Source organism: Uloborus diversus, chromosome 2, assembly GCF_026930045.1.
Source record: "Uloborus diversus isolate 005 chromosome 2, Udiv.v.3.1, whole genome shotgun sequence".
NCBI classification, from domain to species: Eukaryota; Metazoa; Arthropoda; class Arachnida; order Araneae; family Uloboridae; genus Uloborus; species Uloborus diversus.
In genome coordinates, this window is record NC_072732.1 from 180,116,121 (window position 1) to 180,142,888 (window position 26,768).

The 26,768-nt window shown below is 34.7% G+C and overlaps 1 protein-coding gene across 1 annotated transcript in view; it reads left to right on the plus strand.

Moving 5' to 3' along the window:
- The window catches only part of LOC129217525 (neural cell adhesion molecule 1-B-like), a 201,750-nt gene that overhangs the window by 125,204 nt on the left and 49,778 nt on the right, over positions 1–26,768 (plus strand). Inside the window, exons 2-5 of the mRNA XM_054851840.1 lie at positions 2,554–2,889; positions 5,483–5,593; positions 10,066–10,269; positions 18,662–18,961. Of these exons, the coding sequence (XP_054707815.1) occupies positions 2,554–2,889; positions 5,483–5,593; positions 10,066–10,269; positions 18,662–18,961 (951 nt within the window). The remainder of the gene's footprint in view (positions 1–2,553; positions 2,890–5,482; positions 5,594–10,065; positions 10,270–18,661; positions 18,962–26,768) is intronic.

Sequence of the window (26,768 nt, forward strand, 5' to 3'; positions counted from 1 at the left end):
GCAGGTGGCAGCACTGTCTGCTTTGTTTATGTTCTTTGTTTATCTACACTGTTAAAAATTTTCCGGAAAATTTACGGTAATTGTTATTGGCATCCATGTTGCCTGTAACTATTACCGTAAAAATCAAATGTTACTGTAAAACTTTACGGTTTCCTCGGTAGCCCACAGCAACCAATTGGCGCTGGGATCGCTTATTTCTCCGGTAGAAATTACCGTAGAAATCAGCGATGCGTTAAGTCCGCCATTTTACAGTAACAATTACCAGAAAATCTTCCTGAATTTTTAACAGTGTACCTACCAGGAACATAACCTCAATCAGCTCAAAAAGTTCACTAGTTCTTTTTATTAGTGCGTTCTGTTATATTTAAAGTTAGTTTTAGGTAAATAGTGAGTATGTGTATGTGAGTATATATAATAGTGAGTATGAACAATTTTTTACCTCCTTTTTTAAAAAGTTAAGAAATGGTGTAAACCTTGTGAAAAGTATGACAAAAAGACTTAAAATGCTCATCAAGAACAAAGGAATGCATACTAAATATTAGATAATAATTTCATTGTTCGTTAATGTGTCTATAGTTATGTAACCAATAAAGAATTTGCTTTTAAAACAATCTTAGTCTTATAATTTGGCCAGCACTGTTGTTCATGCTTATACAGCTAAATGTACAGCATAATTTCAAGTTGTTTCACCTTAGTGTAAAAGGGAAAACAAAACGCAATTCAAAATTCCCTAATGCATATTTCAAGTAACTGTTCCACTTTTGCTATTGGTGTGTTTGATTTATCGTCTCGTTGTTTGCATTAGAGACGTTGTAGTTTATGGGAAATTTGAAAATATTCGACCATCGGTTATATCGTCAGTGTTTGCACCGGCATTATTAGTTTAAAGTTTTAATTTTTGTTAAGTGTGTCGGACGTAAAAATTACTTTAGAACAATGTTTCCCCCCCTTTTTTTTCTGTCTTTGGACCTGAAAGCACTTCAAACGATTTTTGTGATCAGTAATTCGCAACTCCAGAGCTCGAATACGCTACCTTGAGGGAATTAACAGTACTAAAGAAAAAGGTAAAACATTCCATTCCACGTGTTTTCTTCGGGATAAATTACAGGCTTCAGGCAGTTTATAATGTAATGTAATTTCAGAAGAATAGAGAAAAAAAGCTTTCCACATACACGCTGAAAAATTACTGTCATTCACTCAGCGTCAAAGCAAGATATTAATTACGGCATTTGTTTGTTTTACCTTTTTCATCCGCCATTAGACTGGCTGCGGTGCCCCCTGTAGTTTATTGGAGTTGCGAATAGTTTTTTTTTTCTTTTTGAGAAAAAAACTTTACTAAGAATTGAAGAAAATTTTCATATGTTATTGATTGATAGTTATTATGATTTTCCTGTACAAAATATTTAAACGTAAACGTAAGTAATTACGGTTTTGTTTTACATAAATAATAAACTTTTGACAAATCACAGAATTTTTTTTAAAAATAGGGTCTAGTATCTTCTGTTAAAAAAAAAAACTATACAGTCGACTCGCGCTAAAGAGCTAAGCGACTTACGGAAAATGGCCATAACGCGAGTTTTTTGCGAGTTACGAATTTCACAACTATCGCGAATTGCTCGCCCTTAACACAAAATTTTTTGGAAGGAATCGCGGGATTTTGTTATTGGCTACTAAGCATTAGTTTCGTGCATGGATTTTTCCTTTAGCATCACTAAGCGGAGGTTCCCCGCACCGTACAAGTCTAAGCATCGCTTTGTTACTGTTAACAAATAACCACTTTCATTTATGTTTTTCACTCTAAATTTGTAATCGATGAAATATAATTTCATCCAAGCAAGCTGTTTATCTAAAGTTTGAAAAGAGAAAGAAAAAAGACAATGTTTCTGACACTTAGAGAAAGGGTAAAGATTTTCGATGTTCTTGAACAACTAAAAAGTGCATTGAATTTAATTACTGTATCTACTGTACAGAATTACTGTTGCGCTGTATTTTATTACAATAACTTGCTTTACGTACCTTTACTCTTTTATTTTATGCCTTTCTGTCCCATTGATATTTTTCATCGTTTCAGTAATTTATGTTGAATAACACAGCTTTTTTATTTTTTGAAATGCAGTAAAATTCAGTTCTTTATATGTAAGAACGGTAATATACAGTTAAGAAATGGGTAAAAGCAGTTTGAAGTGTCTTTACAAATGTCTAAAATAATTGGATATGTTAAAAAAAATTTGTACATATCATTTCCCACAATGTGAAATTTCGACTTACGTGAGGACTCTTGGAACGCATCCCTCGCACACGTTGAGACTCGACTGTTATAAATAAATATTTTAGTCTTAGCGAATTACATTGATCACACTGCAATAACTCACACGACTCACCATCTATCAATCACAAAAACAATAAAACTGTGAAGCACAAGCAAAGCAAAGTCAATAAACGATCATCATTGCTCAAAAAGTTCTTACATACTTTTTCAATTAAAGTATTAATCTCTTACCAGCATTCATGTATGATTGTTGATCGTTAACATTGATCAATGTTTTCTCGCAGATATTTCAATAGTGTATGCCGTGGTTGGTGACACCGCTCGAATCCCTTGCAATCTCTCAACTCCTCTCTCGGACGACGAGGCCTCCCTCATCTTGTGGTACCGGTCAAACATATCGAACCCGATCTACACCCTGGATGCGAGGAACGGTCCAATCAAGAGCGCTCGCCACTTCCCATCGATGGACACGAGCGTCAAAGTGCACTTCGACGTTGACGTCCACCCCCCGACGCTCGTCCTGACGCCAGTGGAGCCTGCACACGCAGCCGAGTACAGGTGTCGGGTCGACCTCAGAAGGACAAGGACCCTCATCCTGCACAGCATCCTAAACGTCATCGGTACCATAGTAAAATCATACTATTAATTTACATTAAAATATTTTTTAAATAAATCAGTGTGAAATAAGTAAAACTCGAAACAACAACGCATAATAGCACAAATTGAAGATCACTGCAAACACGTGTATTTTGGGGTTACAAGGAACCCCTTTTTTCATTTGGTGTTCGGTTACTTCGCTAGCTTAACTTTGTAAGCTGCTTGCTTATCTGACTATTTGCTTTTGCTGGATGTCTTTTCATCCATTAGCTCACTTATTTTGCATTGAAAGAGGTGTTCCTAGCAACCCCGAAACACGTATCAGCAGTAATCTTCATTTTGTGCTATTATACATTGTTATTTCTTATTTTACTTTTTAAGCACAAAGGTATTTATTTAACTTTAAATCGATGTGGTATGTTTCTGGAAAGAACATTTAAAATCTCTTGTAAATAAAAAGGAACATTCGAAAAAGGCTGTAACACGTTTACTTGTTTATTAACTTCGTAGAGAGATTACAGAGGGTGATCCTGTAGTTTTCTAATATAATGCAGTTGTTTTGATCTACTGTATTGTAATGAATATTTCATGTTTCGCCTCTTTTCTTCCTAGCTTGTTTTCAAATTCCGCATTTTGTTTTAGTAGTTTATCGTTATAATAGTGTTTTTTAGTTTATTATGTTTGTTTAGTAAACTTTCTTGGTTTTGTGTTATCTCCCTTTTGATTTAACTTCTCTAACGTGATTTTTATCCAAAAACTCTTAATTTAAACTTATATTTAACTATTTTTATTTTCTACCAATAGCGTGGCATATTTCAATGCTGCTTCCTATAGCTTATATTTTTAAGTCTTCGCGATCAACAATAAAGGAACACAACTGTCCAAAATGAATGTTTGGTTCAAAAGGTCTGAAGTAAATTTCTAATTGAAATCTAGTGAAATAAGGTTGATACACATCAGGATGAAAAATCAAATGAAAATTGTTAGTGAAAAAAATTATAATGACCTTGTTTTCTACGTTTTTAAGAACAAGTTATGTAAGAATTAGTGAGCGGGTAAATTTTCCCAAAGTAAAAGATGACTTTTACTCAAGTAATGTTTCTATTTCTAAACCTGTCACTAATGTTTTGCCTTTTTGTCCAAAAGTTAATCATCAAGTTGTTCATTATTGAAAATATTTCGTTTTGGTAGTACATTTTTTTCTATAAATCAGATAGGAGTTTTCAAACTCGAAGCATCCTATTAACTGCCATAGCCTTTCTTGAAAATGAGTCTCTCTTACAAAGAGCAAACTAAACATGCCCTCACGCTCCGTTTGAAAAGCAAGAAAATCACTTTGGCCTTTAAGAACTCAAACGTAATGAGATTCCTCAGCATTATTGGACGTCAGACCACTGCTTTGAATTTTCTACTTCTAAACTTATCTGAACCGGGCAAAAACTTAAAACCGCCCTTAACCATCTTTCTTTAAGTTTTCAAATTTCATCAGTGAGAAAAAAAAAACACAGAAATAGAGTTAATTGCTGCCTCTCAGAAATTGCGGCAGGAGGCAAGAGCACCGGCTTGCCCCCCCCCCCCTCCCCCCCAAGTCCAGCGCTAATGAAATACCCTATACGTAAACCCTCGGAATGGTTTTACGTTTCATCAGTAATTTTACTATCATATGACTTCGACATATTTTAGATGCAATGACTCGAACCCAGTTTTTAAAAAAATATAAGGGTATCCGGAATAGAAGAAGACAAGGTGCGGTAGTTTGGGTAGAAGTAGATCTCATCTCAGGACATAATTAAGTTAATCATTGGTGGATAGTAGCATTGAATCGGGTACATTGAAAGAGACGTGGGGAGACGGCCTTGGCTTTTTGCAGCCTGTAGTGAAGTTTAAAAAGACAAAAGAAACTTCTTAGAATATATTCTTACGTTCAACCTTGAAGTGACACTAGTGTTGCTCTTGAAAATACAACTTCTCAAACAGTTTATTATGGGCTTCAAATTGTTCCAAAAGCAGAAATTATCTCCCGTAAAAAATATATTTATTTGCAATGTATAGTTTTGGAAATTTAAGTTCTGTAATTTTGGAGCTTTTTTCAATTTTGAAAACTCTGCTATCAAGATCTCTGGCATTAAAATTTCATTGCAATATATTTACGTACATCGGAGAAATTCTTCATTGTTACAAAAAAAAAAAAAAAAATGATTAGTCTACAATGATAAAACTGCTTTGGATTCATTCGCTAAAAAGGCAACATGAAAAATAAACTTCTTATTTTTATAACTTTTTCTATTCAATATTAACATTAGCTAAAACTGTTTTACCTTATTTACAGAAACCGTTTGCCTTTTTGTTTAAATAAATTAATATTGTACGTAGTTCTTCTGCGACCATAATGTATCTGTTTAAACTTTTCTCGTCACAATGAATATTACGTTATTGACTTTGACTAAGACAAAATTGACTTTGACTTCATTAGTTACTTACAAAACAGTTTAATGCTTCAACTTTCTACATTAAAGGGTTTCATATTTCGTACTAAACACGTATAAAATCTTCTAACCAAATATAATGGCTCTCATTTTTTTCCTATAATCTGTAGTTTTACTTTTCTATTTGCAGTTCCTCCTCGAGAGCCCATCATTATGGACGAACACGGGCAGCGGCTGAAGGGGGTAATAGGTCCTTATGATGAAGGATCTATTCTCACATTGATCTGTGATGTCGATGGTGGTAAGGACAAGCATCTGATTTTTTTTTACAATGATTTGCATTTTGAACAGTCAATGTGAATTCTATAAAGAATTGTAAAGCAAAGTTAATTCGATTAAAGTAATGACAACGGTTTGAATCTTAGCTACGTTTTTTTTTCTATAAGTATATGCAATTGTTAAGCTTTAACTTATTCTGAGTTCTATTTGAGATATAAATTTTAATAAGTTTTTCCACAGATTTAAAAGGATTAAAAATTATTATTTTTTTATACATTTTCTTATGCATATTTATGAATACTAGGAAGTTTCCAAGAAAATGTAATATTATTCTTTGCAACGAAGACTTGCCGTGTTTCTCGTTAAAGGAAAATGAAAAATAATTAAATTTGTTAAATTTATAAATGATGCATTTTAAAACTAGAAAATAATATTAAAAAAAGTGTACTTCAAACAGTTCTCTGGTTTGTTTGTGTCAACTACAAAAATGTCTTGAGAATTTTAATGATTCTGCTTTTTTTCTGCTTGACTTAGCGTTTATTTAATTTACTTTCTGCTATTGAAAAATTAGAACGTAGTTTCTTGTTTTATTAGTAAATGTGAACATTTTAAATGAATTAAATTAGTTGGTATTTTGCATTTTTACATGCGGAGAAAAAGATTGTTTCGTGGAAGTCTTAAATGTTTTCACCAGAATATCTATGGAATATATTTTGTTACCCTTTAAATATTGCTCTTTATTTTGAAAAAAACAATACCTTTTCCAAATTTGTCTTCCTTATTTGCTCATTTTTTTTAACTGCCAATAACAAGTTTTTAAATTAAAGACTAAGACTGGAAAACATAACTGTGATTAAAATTTTTGTATGAAAAGTGCAGAACTCACAAAGATATTTAATAATTACGTAGTGAAAAAGCAAAGCTATACAGAGCAAAAGTTTCTAATTTTTATAATGTGGAGGTAAAAAGATTCAAAACCAAGCAAACAAGAAAGCAAAGGTTTCGTTAAAATAATTGTCTGGGAAACTTTTATTTCATACTGCTTGGAAATATTTTAAAACGCAGATAAATATTTAAACACACCTTTTTGCTTTTATATTTTTCTCTCACTCGTCTTGCAGTATCCTTCCTAGATTTTTCCTATGTTAAATATCGAGTAGGTTGTTTAAAATTAAATACCTATTAGAAATTTTTGTATCTTAGGGTTGAAAAATCAATTTTTACCAGCCATTTCTTAAATGGAAAGTAAATTATGATCTAAAATTATCAACTTAGAAGAATGTATTTTCTCATAAAAAAAGCATCTAGATTTAAATATTTTGTTCCATTAATTTTGTAAATGCATTTTTTAAACAATGTAGCTTGCGTATTGCTTTCTTATTAAATAATTACTACCTCATTTTTTCTTTTTTTTTTTCTTTAATAATCCCGATTGCTTACTGTTTGTACTTGACCGTACTTGATGTTCCTTTGATTTTATCTTTCTATGCTTATTTATGGAGATAAACCTTGAATAAATGTAATGATTATCCTTTCCACCTCGAGGCAACAAAAATTTACTACTGACTTGGGGCAACATTGTAAAAAATAGAATAAGATTTTGTTTATTAAGATAAAAGTGACATGATAAAAATTTGGCCATTATGTATTGGTAGAAGTTGAACAAGATAGATGCAAATGATGTAAATAGTCTGAAATAAATGTGTTTTTTAATTCAAGCATTTTCTTTCGTGAGCGACATCAACTTGTATATTACTATGCAGAAAATTGGTTCAAATTAAAATGGAAAAATGTGTTACGAGACGGTAACAATGATAATTCAAACTTCTCTGGTTCACATCAATCCTCGTGGGCGGTGGCGTCCATGTCTCTTCGAATAAACTTTTGTTATACCCGACCCTCTCGACTTTACACAATCCACATACAACAACAGCGCACAACATTCAGTATCCAACCCCAGGCATCCAGCTGAATTTTGATGTCTTAAATTCAAATTATGTTCTTCGCAGTTATGATTGTGATAGGAGCCATTTGTAAAAACAAGAAATCTAACGAATAGGTTGCTATCCCAATTCGTGACGGCACAAAAACATAATTTGAATGAAAGAAGTCAAAATTCAATTGAATGCCAGAAGCTGAAAGGTAGGGGAGACCGGGGCAGGTTTTCACGCTTTTTTTAAATTATTTTTCTTATTTTTTATTTATTTACCTAAGTTTGAAAAAACTGTACTACACCATTCAGAGAAACCTGGGCTACAACGTGGAATTACTTACATCAATTAATTAAGCTTTGTTTTACAGAAAAATGGTTTTAAGTGTCTTTATGTCACGTGCGAAAATGTGCCCCGTGACCGGGGCAAATTTTCGCATACCTTATTAATAGACAGGGTCAAGTGTTCGCATGCACTTATATCAATATAATCAAGAAATCAAACAAAATATTTTCAAGGTAGGTTATTTATTGATTTTCAGTAAATATACATTTAAAAAAACTCATCACCAACTTGGCTACTTAATTTTAATACATGCAAGACTGTTAAAAACACTAAACGTCATCGTCACTGTCACAATTAATGCATATAAAGAACATAGGGTTTCCTTTGATGCAAGACTCGTGGGCCCATCTTTTGCAGCGAGTGCACTTTACCCATATCTCTTTAGCCTTAGATTTACTGTACAATTATAAGCAGTAAATGCAAGCACAGTCTACTTCCTCTTCATCACTTGATTCTTCATTTTCTTCGGGTTTCTTAGGTTTTCCAACTTGTCTCTTAAATTAATTCTTTTTTTACATTTTTCTTATCTTTCTTTTCGTTTGTTTTCTCTGCTTAGTTTGTTGCTGCTCTAGTCTAAGCTGCTCTTTGACCGGAGTGTCGGTCAAAACGGCCGACTTTCTCTTCTTTCTTCCTTTGTCGGTCTGTTTTCTCGGACTCACTTTTACCAGAGGTCTCACTTCTTCTGGGGTGGGACAACCTACGTTTGGCTGTTAGAACTTGAGTATCAGCCTCTTCGTGCTGCCCTGTTATAGGCTTGATGAGTCAAGAGTCGTACTTAACAAGGCAGGAGCACAGAACTGTCTGGGAGTTTCAGTTACCTTTTCAGAGGTTAACTTTCTACAATAATTTGCCAAAGTCCTGTCGCACAATCCAAACTCTGCCGCTACACTTTTCATACTTCTTCCTTCTTTTACTTTGTTGACCGCTTCTACCATAGTCTCTATCGTGTACTTGCCTCTTTCGGACATCTTTTTGTTGTGTCGTATCATGACAAATCTGAAAACCCAACACACAGATCAATATCAAGTCATAATAATCAAGTCATTCTGTGAACATATCAGTTTAATGCTATTTTTATAAGCACTTCGGCCTATTTTGTTTTAACATGTATCTCTCATGAATGATTGAGATTGTGATTTATCTTTTGTCTGTTTTTTGTTTAAAAATATAAGTTGTCAAATAAGAAGCTTACCTTTTCATGTGTATTAAACTATTTATGCTTCATTTAAGAGTAAATAATATAATAAACATCGATAAATAAGAGTGATCGAAAGGGCCGGGGCATATTTTCGATGAGACGGGGCACGTTTTCGATGCGAAAATATGCCCCGCTTGGTGTTCAAAAACGTGTCCCTTCGCCATGTTTTTCCTTTAACTTCACTCAGACGGTCAAAGAAAGAATTTTATGGACAAACTATCACATCACTGGTAGCTCCTAAATGTGCTCTTTCGAAATATTACAACAGACAAAAACTTAACTTAAGACGTATATGTTTGTTTTTCGTTTAAATGAGGTCATCAAAATTTACTTACCTGTATAAAAACAAGTGAAACTGACGTTACGCAGCGATGTGAACAGCCATCCAACTGAAACTCTCGTAGTTGTCGTCTATTGGCGCTGCCTTTCAAATAGTCTGGTCGGTGCTTCGCTCTACCGGCTCACTAACGAGTTAAAGTCAAATCGAAAACGTGCCCCGCCCGATGCTGATTTTTGTTTTGGAACTCATGTGTGGCTAAAGAGTGTTTGCAATATTTATGGACTTTTTCAATTTTTAAGCAGTAGGGTAACGGCACTAGTAACAGACTGTCGTAAGTTTGGAATCAAGGTTTTAGATCTAAAAATAAAGAATTTTTGCACATTTTGAAGAGAAAAGAGAATTCTGTCCATGACTCATCTTTTCCTCATCCTATCTGTTACTGGGTATCATCAGAATTATCGGCGTCTGTTACAGGGGGGTCGGACCTTTTTTCGAAATTCAGCAAATAAAAATAGAATTAACTAATCCAGAGGATCCAGAAGCAGCCAAACGTTGGATGAGATGTTGTTGCTTGAAAAGTCTAAATGCATTAAAAAGTTCAGAAAATGGAGTTAACCTGAGAGTGATGTCTTAAGCATGTCTGTTACTGGTGCCGTTTTTCCCTACTTCACTTTTATTTTACTGCTTTTAAAGAGAATATAATACTTTCGTCTGTTTTTCTTTCCTTTTGATTTGACAAGGTTACCCATCTCCTTCAGTTACTTGGTGGGAAGGAAAACAACTTGTTGATGATGATTTTAATGTCACGACCCAAGGTTTTGTCCGCAATACATTGGTGCTACCCAGACTTCAAAGAGCAGATTTAATGAAGGACTACACATGCAAAACTTCGAACACAAATTTGACCAAATCTAAGGAAGCAACAGTATATGTTGATCTAAACTGTAAGTTGAGGCTAACTTAGTTATTTTTGTGAAAGATACCCATAAACTTATTTTAAAAATATCATGTTACTGTGTGACCACCGATTAGATAGAAAAGCAAACTTCCGATTTAGAGGTGGAAATGGACGCATCTCTTCGTTTACAGGAAGGCTAGCTTTTAGAAATGTATGTTAGCCTCTAAATTAAGCAGAGTCGCATTGAAATGAACGGAACATGCGCATTTAAATTTTACTTCTTCCCTTTATTCAGATATAGACTCGTCTTAACTAGACGTTTGCCAATTCCGTACAGTCCGAAGTCAAACTGCAACTTTAAACACTTTTTGATTGCCTGATGATTTGTTTACTTATCACTCCTTCCATCCGAAATTAGTCGCTGTAATTGAATACTTTTGTATGGATAATGAATACTGATACTATAGTGATATTGTGGAAAATTTGTTTGTTTCCTTGTTAATGTTTTAACTGTTATGAATACTCACATAAAAGGCATTATCTCTTTTCATCCTTAAATCAGCACTACTAAGTAACTTGCTGAACTAAGTAACTTGCTGAATATACCTGCCTTGCCTTCAATATTCGAGTTGAACCGAACCATTGTTTCGGTCACTCGTCTGGTTAGTGCTAATTCTGTGTTAGCTACCAGTTTGTTTGGCACTCTAGGCTTCCTTAAGAGGTTTTCCACCTTCAGCTCAGTCACTCCTATGCCGGGCTGATGAGTGCTAATAAGCACGAAACTGCAGTCCTCGGCTTTAATTGACTGAGCTGGCGGTGTATTTCATGCAGCGCTCAACTAGTTTCAAAAATCCAGATTTAGCATTCTCTTAAGCCACGTCACATTTTGTAAGGACTTTATTCTCAGATTGCTTTCTAATGAATTCACGATTTAGTATCCAGAAGATTTTTTTCAAGTAGTTCTCACTAATTGTCCTTACAAATTGCAGTGTGTCTAAAAAGAGTGCAAACCCTGGCTTTTGATTCTAAAATGGTTTTTATTTTAAACGGGAAGGAAAGAATGCCGTTTATTCTAAACGGATAGGAAGAATTCTTTATAAATTGAGGTGTGGCTTAAGAGTGTGCAAACCCTGGATTTTTATTCTGATTTGGTTTTTATTTTAAACGGGAAAGAGAGAATGCTTGGAAAATTAATGATGATCCCACAGCAAATACTTATCAACTTTTTACTTATAATCGTGCATAGCACACTGAAATAGTTGAAGATATTTAAATAAAATCAGTTTCAATACCTAGTTCGAAAGTATTCAAATGTAACAACTACTTTGTAACATAACTTTTGGTACAAAAGTAACGAATAATTTGAGAAGGAGGGCGCATTATTTTATGTTTTAACATGAAAGCAGAATGACACCGAACTCACAAGCTCAAAAGAATCGACCGATGTTCCGAAATGAAAGTTGTGCCTTTCTGCTGGTTTCACGCTTTCTTGTTCACCCAAAGCTGCGACGAAATACCCGGACAAGATGAGAATTTTTGATGCTCCTTTGACGTAACATGCACTGTTCAGTTTAGATACTCGATGTGTCGTCAAACAAATTAACTTATTCTGCTTCAGAATTGGAAGCGGATTCGTTATTTGAATATCAAACAGCAAACTACAAGGCAAAGAAAAGGACACAGCTACTTTTGATTGGATTATTTTGCTGATAACTTTGTGACTGATGAGTGAATGTTAAAGTGTCCCGTATTTTATCAATTTCAAGCTGAAATTTTACAGTGACATATTTGTTATAAAGCAAAAACAATACTGTTTGATGTGTTTCCTACATTTCCATTAAGTACTTTTTATTTATGTATTCTTGTTTTATGGGACATTGATTAATTAAGGGTCCCCAGGGGAGGGGGATTAGAAGAATCTCTACATACCCTTGCCTTGGGAGGGGGGATAAAGCTCAGTCTTACGTAATATTTTAAAATTGGATATTTTATGTTAATTTTTCAAATTGTATTTTATGTAAAATTTAAAAATGGTTTGATTTCATGTCAATTTACTCTTGACATTGCATTTCTCTAACAATAAAAGCAAGCAAAAAAAATTATGTATTTTATAATATGGAGTTTTCTTTTCATTTTTTCAACTGTTGAATTTTTTCCTCCTTTGAAAAAAAAAAACCCCTAAAACGACAAAAATGTAAAGTATACTTAAAACTTTCTAACGTTGATCATTATAGCAGCACAAAAAATGACACAGCAGCTAGTTAAACCCTAAAAAATAGCAGCAAAAACGTTAGTTCTTATATGTATAGAAAATTCTAGTTTCAAAATTTCTTTAATTTACTTTTCTTAAAAATTATTCTTCAACTAAAAAATTCAGCACTTCCAACTTTTCAAAGGCTTTAAAAATGCATGACAGAAAAACTCTTCACAATAGTATTTTTACTCGTTATATTTATAAATAAAAGCTAAACATTAGTTAACTGTGTTCATTAAAATCATCAGATACACATGGGAGTCATTGATTTAATAATTGGAAACACAAAACTCATGAGTATTAAACCATTTCATTCATTAACATGCCAGCTGTTCAGTTACTTTAATTATTTCTCCGTAATATTTCTTGTTCATTTGTACCGGCTTAGCGAGTTAATGTAGTTAAAAATGAAAAGAGTTGTGTTTTCAATGTTTCGAGTAAAATTGCTACACATTTGCTACTGTTAAATGCTTTATACAATAAAAGTCGAAGTAAACTTTCATCAAAAGGAAACTTGAGACTCAGCCATGATTCCCGCCTAGTAAGTTGCTATTAGTGGGAAAGAGGCCAAAATAATTCACATTCCAGTATTCAACAAGCAGTCAAATATAATGTCAACGGTCGAAACAACCAGAAATATTTGGTTGTTAATACATTTAGTGACTATTTAAGGTGCACATATTTACCTCGATAAAATGTTCATTTATTAACTAAAAAAAAAACATTTCTGTTAAAAATCAAATTAGAAATTACAAATTGAACTTTTTAACAAGGAAGAATTCGCAGTGTAGTAAGTTTCTCTCTCTTTTTTTTTTTTTGGCAAATTATAATTAAATGAGCGATACTAGTGAGACACAGAAAATTTTAAAATAATGGGTGTTAAGCAAGTTACAACATTCTACTAAACCGCTGAGAACCGTTAAAAAATAATACAGAATTGTTAATAGAATATAAAATGTGCGCGAAGAATACAAAAATAAGAATCTTTCGCTGATAACTGTTACGTGCGCTAAAATTTATCAAAAAAAAAAAAAAAATGTAACAATATATGAATCGCATATGTAAAGGTTTAGAAATAGCAGGTCGATGTGTAAGGCTTTTTGAATACTGTAAAAGCACTTATTTTCGCGAGCCATAATTTTCGTGAAAATGAACATCTCATTAATTTTGCTAGCTGAAAAATTCGTGAATTTTACATTAACAAAAACAGAGGATAATCCTCTTAAAGTATATAACAGCGAATTCACTGATAGAGTACCGCTCTGTTGTCATCAACAATGAAACTCGCACCATAGCATTATAACTTGATAATATATTTCGGCAATGGGGATGCTTCCTTCCGTCAAAAGTAGTACTTTTTGACACTGAAATTGATAGAATAAGCCAAAAAAAAAAAAAAAAGGACCCAGAAAATACTTTCATTTTCCCAACAGTTATTTTTTAATTATTTTTTTAATGTCCGATTTTTGAAACAAGGCGTGATCTTCATGACGTCACAAATGATGCAATTTGCCGCACCTTTCTACCGCGATTCCACGTTATGATAATCAAGAAGCGAATTAAATCTGCGCTCTACGCTTGCTATCACCATATCGTTGCCAGTACACGTGAGCAAAGATGCGAATTAAATATTTTGTTCTGTGAATAGCAACACAGAATGGCATTTCATCATTTGTGATGTCATCGAACAGAATCACAAACATTGAAATTGCGCCGATTTAAGTATTTTTTTTTAAATATTAAACTTAAACAAATTATTTAAAAAAATGGTCAGATCCTATATTTTTAAGCATGCTCTTTCAGAAAAAAATACTTTTCAAATTTTGGAAACGACCCCATTGACATGCGGGGAAATGCTTTATTTTTACAAGGCTGCACTGGATCCGGTAACTTAACTGTTTTACTGGTAAGATTGTCATTTGAGGAGAAGGAAGAAATGAAAAAGTGGTCAATAATATGAACGCTATCTACTAGAGTTTAGAGTAAATCCACTGGAGTTTGGGTTAAAATTTCAACAATCAAACTATCCCCAAACAAGCAATAGCTTCGATCAAATGTAGAAGTAATTTTCAGCCGTCATACCTAGACGGGTGATTTCCTAGTTATTTAATAAAGTCAAAACAACAGGAAATATCCAACGTTGTTAAGCACAAATAAACAGATTACAGAATACATGTGTTTCAGGATTTCAAGGAACAACTTTTTCAGTTCAAAGGTGTGAGCTCTACACGGTTAAAACTACAGGATGCATTCGGCACCTTTCAGGGGAGAAAAGCTTGTTAACCAGCGGCACCGAATACGGAGCCGAATTGGCACCTCTAAATAGGATGAAAAACAGGCAACTTTTAAAAAATAGGCAGCCGGGGTGAAAAAAATTAACCTTCGGAGAGAGAAATGGCACCCTTACTGTAGATCCTCCTACTGTAGATTTCACGACAGTAACAGTAAACGGAAACTAAACGACAGTAACGGTAACTGAAAAGCAGTAAATGCACTTTTAAATACTTTTAACTATGTTTGAAAGCCCTAAAAGCTACAAAGTGATCAAAAGCTGTACTTACTTGTTATTTTGGATAAATCCTAGAAAAGTTGTGCTTTAATCCAATAGTGTACTTCATTCAATGTGAAAGACACATAGATGCAACCATCATTTGTCCGACATATTGAAGTAGTTGAATGCATGTCTAAGGCGAAAGCGCATGCGCAGCGAGTCTTTCTGTGATTGCATGTTGTTTTGGCTCTTCTGCTCTATTTCCTGGCCAGTATTGCACCTTAAGGCACCATGCTTTCACCTTAGAGGGAATATATTCACTCGTTTGGAACCCCTGGTTATAACAGTGTACTAGACACCTGTAAACTGGGTGTCTTTACATCTAGAACATCACACCTTTTAACTGAAAAAGGAGTTCCTTGAAACCCTGAAACACGTGTATTCTCTAATCTGTTTATTTGTGCTAAACAACGTTGAATATTTCCTGTTATTCCTCGGGACAAAGGTATTTATTTATTGCTTGAAGTTGAAATATTTTTCGAAACTTAAATTTCGCGATTGCGACGGGCTCTCGAAAATTAACGCCTTACGAAAATAAGTGCTTTTACAGTATGCAATTACTGAAAATAGATTGAAGTGTTCTGCCTTCAAATTTTAAACTATGACAAACATTCAATATTTGTTACAGTAACTTGCCTTGTTTTCTTGAAAACATGCTGCTTTGTGATATGCCAAAATGTAACACAAATGGTTAACATTATCATTTGAGGAAACTTTTAAAAAAAGGCAAGAAGGATTCAAATATTTTGCGCTCATTATTTCACAGCTTTGATAAACATTAAAACTAAGCTTTTTGTTTAGATGTACCATTTTCTCAAAGTTATTTGATGGTGAAAGTCATTTTGCAGCGAAAAGAACAGCAATAACTTCTGTTTCAGCAGATAGGATGTGAACAAAATTAGAATAAGAACAATTTGTCAAGCAGCCATTGTGTGAAATAACATTTTAGCAAAAGACATTAATCGCTCTGTCAACAATAGTTGTCAGTGCTATTAAAAGCGGTTATTTCTCGGAGCAGATGTTAAAAAATAATTATCTTTTAAAGTCGAGATTCCTGTGGAATTGTTTCCATTTTCATTCTAAACATTTCCAAAAGCTCTTCTTGTAGGAGAACAACCAAAAGCACGCTTGCGGAAGAAATTTGATTCATTGAGGTTATGCATAGAAGTGTCTTTAAAAAAAAAAAAACACGCGCATTTTAAGGATTGAAATGTTTTGCTTACTTATTTTACACTAAACTTCTGAAAATCAATAATTATATTTTATAACTCCTCTACAACTGAAATGCATTAACAAGTGAGAAAAAAATGTTTGTAATAGCAATAGTAACAATTTGGACAAATTATGCATTATATTTCAAACTAATTGTACTATCACGGCTTTGCCCGTAGTAGAAAAATTAAAAGGTCTTTTGGTTCGCTTGTATATTTACAAATAATGTATGGTGAATTTTCTCGCCAATTGGCTTGTGTCCATGTTATGGCTCCACGTAATGATAATTTCGTAATTTACTCGTCCATCTTATGAGAATTTTGTTCTTAAAATTGAAATAGAAAAAGAACCACATCGAATTTTCGAAAAATCGCTTCGAGGTACACACTCCCGTGCTACAAACTAACTTTGTGCCAAATTTCATGAAAATCGGCCGAATGGTCTAGGAGTTATGCTCGTCACAGAGATCCTGACAGACAGAGGGACTTTCAGCTTTATTATTAGTAAAGATAAAGATAAAGACAAGTCCGACCTTTCTCTTAAAACGCATCTGAAAACGCTAACTATTACTAAAAAATAAGAGACAATTTTCGAAGCTCAAGTATTAATTTAACGATAATGGGATAAACGTTGTTCTGCTGTTCGGTGAATTCATTGTTTTCTGCGAAAACTAATAAAAGGTAAATCCCAGCAAAAACGTTTTAAATAACTTTTTAATGAAAAAAAAAGTAATATTTGACTTTAAAATGCAAAAGTAGTAAAAAAGTTTTTAAGTAGGGGCAATGGTCCTTTTCTTCGAGTCTTGGACTGTTGAAACGTAACTAAGTGGCGCTGCAGTAGCGCATGAAAGTTCGTGCTGCTACGATGAATTGGTTTTTTCATTGATTTCATGTGTATGTGATGTCTCTTCAATGAAATGTTCGTCTAAATCGTTGCAGTTTTGGATTCTTGACCCCTTTCTGTCATGATAGAAGTATTTTTCTACACATTGTTACCATTTAAATGAACCTGAACTTGAAATGGAACATGGGGACCCCCTAAAAAAGTCTCCATTTTTGGCATATTATTAATTGTTAATAGGGGGTACTTTTTTTAAAAAAAAAAGCTGTGATGTAAACTATTTTTAAAACGCACCCAACCAAGTTTCTCAAGTATTCCTTCAAAAAAATCAGCAGTGCACACCGTGAGTATCCCTCATTCAGAAATCTACTGGGGTTTAACTAAAATTAGTCTAAGAACAATGATGATGAAGTCAATATTTATAATATTTATCGGAAAAGAAAATAGTCAGCAGTAAAACAGTTCGAAAGTTTTTAAACCCCATACACAACATTTCTTTGCAGATAAGAACGCGGAGCTATTTAAATCATTTTTCGTAACCTAAAACAGCTAAGAATTCGTACAAAGCACAAGAGATTAGATAGCAGTTTCACTCAGCTTGCGCGTTTTAGAAGGTTTTACTTTTGCGAAGCTATACAATTATTTTTACTAAATCCTACGAAGTAAGAAATGTTCTTAATCAGTTTTGTATATATATATATATATATATATATATATATATATATATATATATATATATATATATATATATATATATATATATATATATAATATATATATATATAATATATATATATATATAATATATATATATATATATATATAATATATATATATATATATATATATATATATATATATATATATATATATATTGATAAGAGATTTTTGTGAAGTCATGCAGCTATTTTTACTAAAAGTTCAGGGATTTCCTACGAAGTAAAAAAAATGCTCTTAACCAATTTTGTGGGTTTCTTCTGATAAGAGACAGATGTATTGAAAAGTCTTCAAAGTGCCATCAAATACTAATTCGCATTGAAAAATTTTTTTGAAAGAATAGTTAAATACGTTCTTATTTCATGACTGTGTCTTAGTTAATCATATACAGGGAATCAAATTCGTTCAGAGGATTTAAATAAGCATCAAATTTAGGTAAAAACTAATATAACTTCACAACATTATCTCTGCTCAAGATGTCAACCAATATTTGTATTTGTACATTAAGTAACTTCGGACATAAGTACCTTTGGGTAGTTAATAAGTAAATGTAAAATCTTTTTTACGAGAAATTCCTGAGGAATTGTTTCCATTTTCCTTCAGAAAGTTTCCAAAAGCTTTCCTAGTGGTTGAAAAACCAAATACCATTTCCCTGAAATAAATTCGATTCATTATCATAATGTATACAAGTGTCTTAATTTCAGAAAATTTCATTGCTTTTTAGTAGATTGTCTTTATTTTACGATCATCGTTCTGTTGTTTCGTAAGTTAGATTACAATAGTGCCTGTCAAAAATGATATGAAAAGTATTTAATTTATTCAGACTTTACAGCTATTTCAATGTGTTTTCTTTTTCTTTTTTAGTGCGCCCACTAGAGGTGAAAATTCTCGGTGCAAGAGCGCCAATGTTTTCTGGAGAGGACCAAAACGTGACCTGCGAGACCACCGGTTCAAGGCCTCAGGCGGTTACTACTTGGTCGCTAAACGGTCAGACACTTGATGCCATCTCCTCCGACTCGGACAAGGAAAGTTGGAATTTTTCCTTCAGTGTGGTTCGTTTCAAACCGACAGCTGAAGACAACGGGAAGAAGCTTATCTGCAGGTCATCGAATCCAAGGCTAGAAAACTCAACGATTCAGGATTATATGATAATTCGAGTAAATTGTTAGTACTTCTTTGCTAAATGAGGGAAAGTTGTCGCTTACGTTCTTATTTAAGCTGAGATAAAAAAAAATTGCTTATATGTTTTATTAATATAACTTTTCTTCATAGTAACAATAACCGCTAAATATTAAAAAATATATAAAATGCTAAATCAGTATATGTATCCCCACAGAACAATTTAAAAGTAAAAAATTCAATTTTTCCAAAACCAAAATTGTGGTCCAGAGCAAAACCAGTGTAGCTCCTGAGCCCCCTAAAGTTCCGACCTGGCTCCCTGAGATTTTTCGTGTGTCCACGCATGAGAAAAGAGCTTAAGGGGAAACATTAAGAGTCTGTAGAGAGCTTTAAAGCCATGTTACAAAGTGCAAAAAGAATTTTCGCGCAAAACTATATTTCGAATCTCTGACTGATGGGAGTGAACTAGCTCGTTCGTTATTGGAAGGGCAGGCCTCCAACTACTTTTTTCCTCAAGTCGGTGCTTTCATAAACATTATTTTATCGTTTCTTTCACCAAGTTTTAAAACTTTAAAATTTTAATTTTTAGTTAAATATTTTAGGTGTCAATGTCTTAAATTCCTAAAAATAAAAATTTAAAACCTGAAAATAATTTCATAAAATGCTTACTTTAGTTTTATGCTGAAAAAATGGGAGATTAACTTTAAATAGTGCTGTGATTTATTATTAAAAGTTTATTTTGTTAACAGTGTTACAGATTGAACTGAGTTTAATTGGTATTCCGTGAAATTTCAATGTTAAAAAAAAGGGCACGTTTTAGATATTTGAAATATATATATATATATATATATATATATATATATATATATATATATATATATATATATATATATATATATATACATATATATATATATACATATACACATATATATATATATATATATATATATACATATATATATATATATATATATATATATATATATATATATATATATATATACATATATATATATACACTCACTGCCAAAAGTTAAGCACGGAGCAGAAAATGTAAATTTCCGGAAGCCATTCCAAATTGGAGAGGTTGCAACTCGCTGCAGAGGTAGATAGGAGTATGCAAATAAGTTAGAGAACAGCCAATCACTGTTTCGTGCCGAGAAATATGCAAAAAGGGTAATCGTGTAAGAAGGTAACATCGTGAAGGGTCACATTAGAAGACAGATGGAAGATTCTGAGCGATGCTATGCTATTGGACGCATTGAAGCAGGACAATCAATCAAAATGTTGCTTTTTTTTCTTTTGCATTCATTACTCCGTCGTTTCACGATTACAGAAACAATTTCTAACGCGCCAAACAATTATCCGAAGACCTCTGACAAATCACCCAAGGGTTACGAACCCCGCAGAGGATCGAAATATTGCTGTTGAATTGAAGCCAAGCGGAACCGAAGAGCGACCTCCACACGTGTGACATCTATGGTTGCAGTGGCCATTGGTAAGACGCTATTTGCCACTACTGTGTGCCGAAGGCTACACATAATTAGTCTGTATGCCCGCGTACCATGAATTTGTGTTCCTCTCTCCTCATGAATTGGTGTTCCGTCCAATCCCGTGGGGCACGTTTATAGTGGTGCCGCCAACATGTCAGTTGGACCGTGATTGGAGCATTGTAACGTTCACAGATAAGTCAAAATTTGCTCTGCAACCTGATGACAGACGTGTAAGGGTCTAAAGAGAGCAAGGCACATGTTATCGGCTCCAAAATATCACCGAATTTCACGCATTCCGAGTTAGAAGTAATCGTCTGGGCACGGATTTCGTTCGGTTTTCGGTCGTAAATGACCTGCGTAACTGCAGACAGGGTTCTGTGACGGCTATACGGTATTGGTATGAAGTCCTAGACCCCACTGTGAGATTGTACGTTGCAGCAGTGGTTCCTGCTTTCGTTTGAATTGGCAATAATGAGTGTCCCCATAGAACTGCCATCGCTGACGACTACCTGATCTGATCTGATCTGATATGCAGCAGGGGAGGGAGGCGTGCTCCCTTTTACCTGTTTCTTTGGAGAGTCAGGGGCATGGGGTGGGGAGGGTGGAGTGATCGTTGGTGCTCCGGGGGTGGTCCGGAGAGGAGAAATGAGCGCTTTTGCTCGGGGGGTGACGGAAGGGGTGGTTGCCGCGGTGAGGCGGAAGAGAGATGCAGGGACTTCATTCGATGTACACCAGCTCGGTAGATTTTTCCAAGGAGGGATTTTATTTTCTTTTATTCATTTTTTTGGGGAAGTAATTCCCTTTTTATTTTTTTATTTATTTTTTTTTTCCAGGATTTGACAATTTTGCAATTTTTATTAGAATTTTGTGATTTTGCAATTTTTTTTGAGTTTTCTGATTTTTCATTTTTTATTTTGTTTTTCGCAATATAAACAGCAATAAAAGCAGAAATAGAGAGCCAAACGACAAAAGGGCGAGGTTCGTGCAAGGGCGATGGAGTAGCCAACAGGCAGAAGGGGAGGGGGGAAGGTTAAGGAGTAGGATAGATATGCTGGGGGTTGGGGAGGGGGTGACGGTCAGTGGAGAGGGTGTCGTAGTTGATGAGAGAGGTACGATAGGGGAATTTGTACTTGGTATTGGTGATATGGAAGTTGGTTTGCGATTGAGCAGCGGGATTTGAATGAGAGTGGAGGGAATTGTAAAATTTACGGGCAATGCGGATTACGTAGTGGGAAATGGAGGTAGTCTGGAGGTCGTTATGAATGTCTATGTTTCTTTCGTACCATCTGGTGCCAACCATGTTGCGGAGGGTGCGGGATTGGAGAACTTGAAGCTTTTGTAGTGAGTACTTGGCCGTATGTCCCCAAATGCTGGAAGCATAAAGGAGGGTGGGGCGGATGACTTGGTTGTAAAGGAGCAGTTTATTTTTTAGTGACAATTTGCTATGTCTATTAAGGAGGGGGGAGAGGGCGATGAGCTTGTGGTTAGCTTTGTTCAAACTTCGCGGACATGGGGTCCGAAGCGAAGGCCGTAGTCAAGTAGGACTCCTAGGTATTTCACGTTATTGGTGTAATTAATTTGGCGGTTGTGGATAGAAATTTTGGGGGGGGGGGCGCTTTTTTCTAATGCTTTTACGGAAGTAGACAATTTCGGTTTTGGAGGGGTTTATATCAATGCGCCAGTCATTGTACCATTTTTGGATGGTTTTGATATATTTTTGTGCATAGAAGGCGCAATAAGCTCTGCTGGGGTTGGAGGCGATGATAGCAGTGTCATCCGCAAACATGGAGGTGAGGCAGTGGGGGTGGGTAGGGAAGTCAGCTGTATAAATGTTGAAGAGGTAGGGGCTGAGGACGGAACCTTGGGGCAAGCCGGCCCGGGCGTGGTATTAATCTGAGGTGGCATCATTAACTCTGACTTGAAAGGTGCGGTTATCGAGGAAGGAACGGATGATGTGGATGATATAGGGGGGGGAAGTTGTAGATGAGGAGTTTATGAATGAGGCCTTTGTGCCAGACTTTGTCAAAGGCTTTTTGGATATCTAAAAAGATGCCAATGATGTGGTGCTTTTTGTTGAATCCTTCGATAATGTGGTTGCACACTCGGAGCAACTGGAGTTCGCACGAGAGCTTAGGCTGGAAACCAAATTGGAAATTGGGGATAATGTTATGGGAGGTAGAATGCGCAATGATGCGATTGAGGATCACTCTTTCCAGGATTTTTGAGCAGGCAGGCAGTAAGCTGATGGGCCTGTAACTTTGGGTGAAAAGGGGGTCTTTACCAGGCTTGTGGATCGGGATAATGATTGCGTTTTTCCATGAAGAGGGGAAATGGTGGAAGATGAGGGATTTATTAATAATTTTAGTTAAGTGGGTGAGGACATTAATTGGGAAGCGTTTTATAGCCTTATTGGGGATGTTGTCCTCTCCCGGGGATTTTTTGGAGTTAAGATTCTTAATGATTTGGAGGATTTCTCCTGGAGAGGTGAGGGGGACGTTAGGGTCGGAAGGGTGGGTGTGGAAAAAATTATTATTGGTCCTTATGACGTTATCAATAAGATCATCATTATAACTGTAGGCGCTATGCTGAAAATTTAATTCGAAATGGTCCTTTAAGCTCTCGGCTTTCTCCGAGTTGGAGTGTGCGATACCACTAGGTCCGTGAATGAGGGGAAGGGGTTTGAAGGGGGATTGGAGGGAACGGGCAAGTTTGTAAAGGGTAGAGTTTTGGGGGGAAAGGGATTTAATGTGCTCTTCCCATCTATGGTTGTTATGTTGGTATATGAGCTTTTTAATATGGGATTGCAGGAAATTAATTTGGGTTTTGAGTTGGGGAAAGAGAGTTGCTGATAGTTTTTCCTAAGACGATTTTTATGCTTGATTAGATGGCGGATGAAAGGGGGCAGGAGGAGGGGGTTATTATTAATTTCAATGGAGGTGGTAGAGGAGAGGATGGCACTATTGATGAGGGAGGTGAAGGATTCAGTGGTAGCGTCAAGTTCTTCAGTAGAGTTGATGGGGGGATTTCCAAGGACAGTTGCAGCAAGGGTGGATTGGAACTTATACCAATTGATGGTTTTAAAGGAGGTGGATTTTTTGGGGAGTTGGTTGCGGGGGAAAATAATGAGGAGAACAGGATTGTGGTCGGAATTCAGTTCGGGTAGGGAAGAAATGAGGGTGGGCCAATTTTCAGTATTGCATATTGCAAAGTCTAAGGTGGAGGGGCTACCAAGGCCATAGTGGGTAGGGGAGTCAGGGGCTATTAGTTTGTAGTTGGGATTATTGCAAAGGTAGTGGATTTGCTCGCATCTTGGGTTGCGTGTGCCAATGTTCCAAGAGGAGTGGCGGGCGTTAAAATCGCCAAAAAGAATGGAGAAACGGGAAAAGTTTATGAGGTCTTCAAGTTCAAGGGGGTTGAAGGGGGCTCTGGGGGGGATGTAGATGGAGGAGATGGTGAGGTGGTCGAGGGGGGAGAAGTCAATGATGATGGAGGTACTTTCAAACTTTGTTTCACGTTAAGTTGGCACTGAAGGGAAAGCTAGGCGAGCCGAATTGCAGCCGTTGTCAAGGTAACGAGGTTAATGTACGTAGGGCGCGTGCCAGTCAGCGGCGCGACTTGCCGAATTTGGCGAGGAAAAAAATAATTTAAAATACCAAAAACGAAACAACTATCCTTGAAGTTTTCAAAGAAATTAGATTTGTCTCAAATATATTTCATCATATTTTTATCACAAAATGCAAGGCTGCGAATGGGATTTCATTTTACAGCGGCGGAGAGCTATCGGTCACAAAGTAATTAACAAATAATTCCGAATGATTAAAAAATTAGCAGGAAAACAAAACAAAACAAAAAGTAATAATTAAAAGAAGAGAATATGCTCTGAAAGACGCATACTTTGTCTCTGGTGATTTCTTCGTTCACTGATAAAAAGCATGTTCCTTCTCGTCAAAATATTGGCCATCCAATATATATATATATATATATATATATATATATATATTTATATTTATTTCAAAAAAAAAAAGATAAGACGACCGAAGTTTATATATGTAAGGAGAACGTTAACACACAGCTGTCAACATTTACTCACGGTAATAATGGGTACCAAAGGCATCGAAAAGAACCGCGTTCTTTTCAGAAGTATAACAAATGAAAAACTATCAGGCATGTTCTCCAAAGCGCATCTTGGTTTTTCTACTGCAGATTAAAGTTCATCAACAAGCCTTTAGCGAAAAAAGAAATGTAAATCTTCTATCCTTGCTTGCAATTTTATTGGTTTGTTAAGAAGTGGATCTTTTACTCTGCCTCTGACATGGAAATGGTATTCCATATGTGCCTCCTCTTATCCATATCTTTTGTATACATAAATCTACAGCTTCTTTACAACTTGTGCTTTCAGAAAAAATGACTAAATTAAACTGAAATTGACATTTAAAAAATAAAACTTAGCTTTCGGGACAAAATTGATTGCATATTTGAAATAATCTGCAACCTTTGTTACCCCCCCACATCCTTTATTTCTGTTTTGAATAACTTCTCTTTAATTTTTCACATGCACTCGATTTGCTCTCTGGAGTTGAGAAATGCGTCCTAAGTTCGTTTAAATCTTTGCAACAAAAAAGGAACACTTAATATTTATAGATTATTTTCCTTAATCCCCATTGATTTAAAAATCCAACTGTGCCAATGCCAACCATTTCTTCGGAATTTGGAAAAGGTGCCATTGTGTCTTTTTATACATATATATATAAATCAAAAAAGTACCTTTGTGCAGAAAAGTAAAAGAAAATGTAACAATGTTAAATCGTTCAAAAGAGAACTACAGACACCTGTTTTGAGGTTTCAAGGAGCCCCTTTTCCATCGGAAAAAAAATTGTGCTCACTTTTCTGCATTAAAACTGGGTGTTCTTGAAACCCCGAAACACGTGTCTGGAATTCTCGGCAAATTTGTGTAACTCAACGTTGTTTTATTACCTAAAATACTATACTTCAACCCTGCATAGGCGTTTTTATTTTATACACTCTAGTAATAACGGTAAAGATCAAAGATTAAATAACCAGTTTTGGAAAGAAAAAAAAAAAGATTGCCCTTTTTAAAAAAACTCTATTCATATAAAAAAAACTTAGAAACTTCATGGAAACAATTAGCTATTACTGCATTCCGGAGCTTAGAGAAGATATTAATTTTGAATTTTTCAAAAAAATGTCGGTTTTAAGCTCAACTTATTTATGAAAAAAGTTAAAAATAATAAACGAAAATGCATCGAGGTTTACGCAAATAGAAAAGTTATGACTCTCAACTTGTGTAAAAGTGACTGTAAAAGTATCTGATTAACCATGAAACTCAATTTATTAAAAATTATTTTACTTACCTTAGCGTAGTTAGTGTAGCCTACTTTATAGGTATATTTTGGGAGTGAGTAAATTTACTTCCTATAAAAAATTAATTCAAGGCAGGGGTTCTAAACCTGGAGGGGGTGGAGCGAATTAATTTCGTATTTCGAGGGAGATGTGTATGTTTAAAAATTTAAAATGAAAAAGTAAAACTTCTTCATCCAGCAGTTCATCGGTGTAAATTTGTAATAGTGTATCTGTACATACGTGATAGCATTATTATTATTTTTTTCCTCCATAAACTTTTCAAACGATCCAAAAGAAAAAAAAAAAGACTTTTGCCGTAGCATGGATTTGTACACAACAAGTATTCGTTACAGTCAAACAAAATTCGGGTTTCTTTCATTTTTTCACAATAATTTTCTTGAAGTTTGGGCTTATTATGTAAGAAACGAAAGCTATTTAAAACTACCAAGTAAAATAAATCTCGAATTCAAAGAAAAAAAGTCCCGGTGTATTTGTAATTGCAGCAAGTAAATAATTGAAAATTAATATTTTCATTTCATTTTTTATTTCTTACTCACGAAAACTGTTTTTAAAAATGTATTCAATTGCTTGGAAATAACGATGGAAAGCATAAGTGAGAAAACAGACCAGGCGGAAATGCTTTGACCACAATGTGGAGAGTTCTTTCAAGAGTCATAATGACAATCAGATGTTTTTCCTTGGGCGATGCGAAGTGGGGAGAAACGAGTTCTGGGGGGTTCGCCGGTCCACAGGAAACCCGCCAAGGTTAATCTTGAAAACTCAAGTCTTCGCCAAGACAGAAGTCGAGTTACGGCGCTTTGATTTTCCTTTTGTAATCAAATTCTTACAAATTAAGCATATTTAACACATAAAAACTTAACTATATGTCTCAACCACATACATTCTCTAATTTTTTGACATCATTTATGAATTTACACCCGTTTAAACTTCCAAATTTACTAGAACTACTTTCCCTTCAGTGCTAACTTAGATTG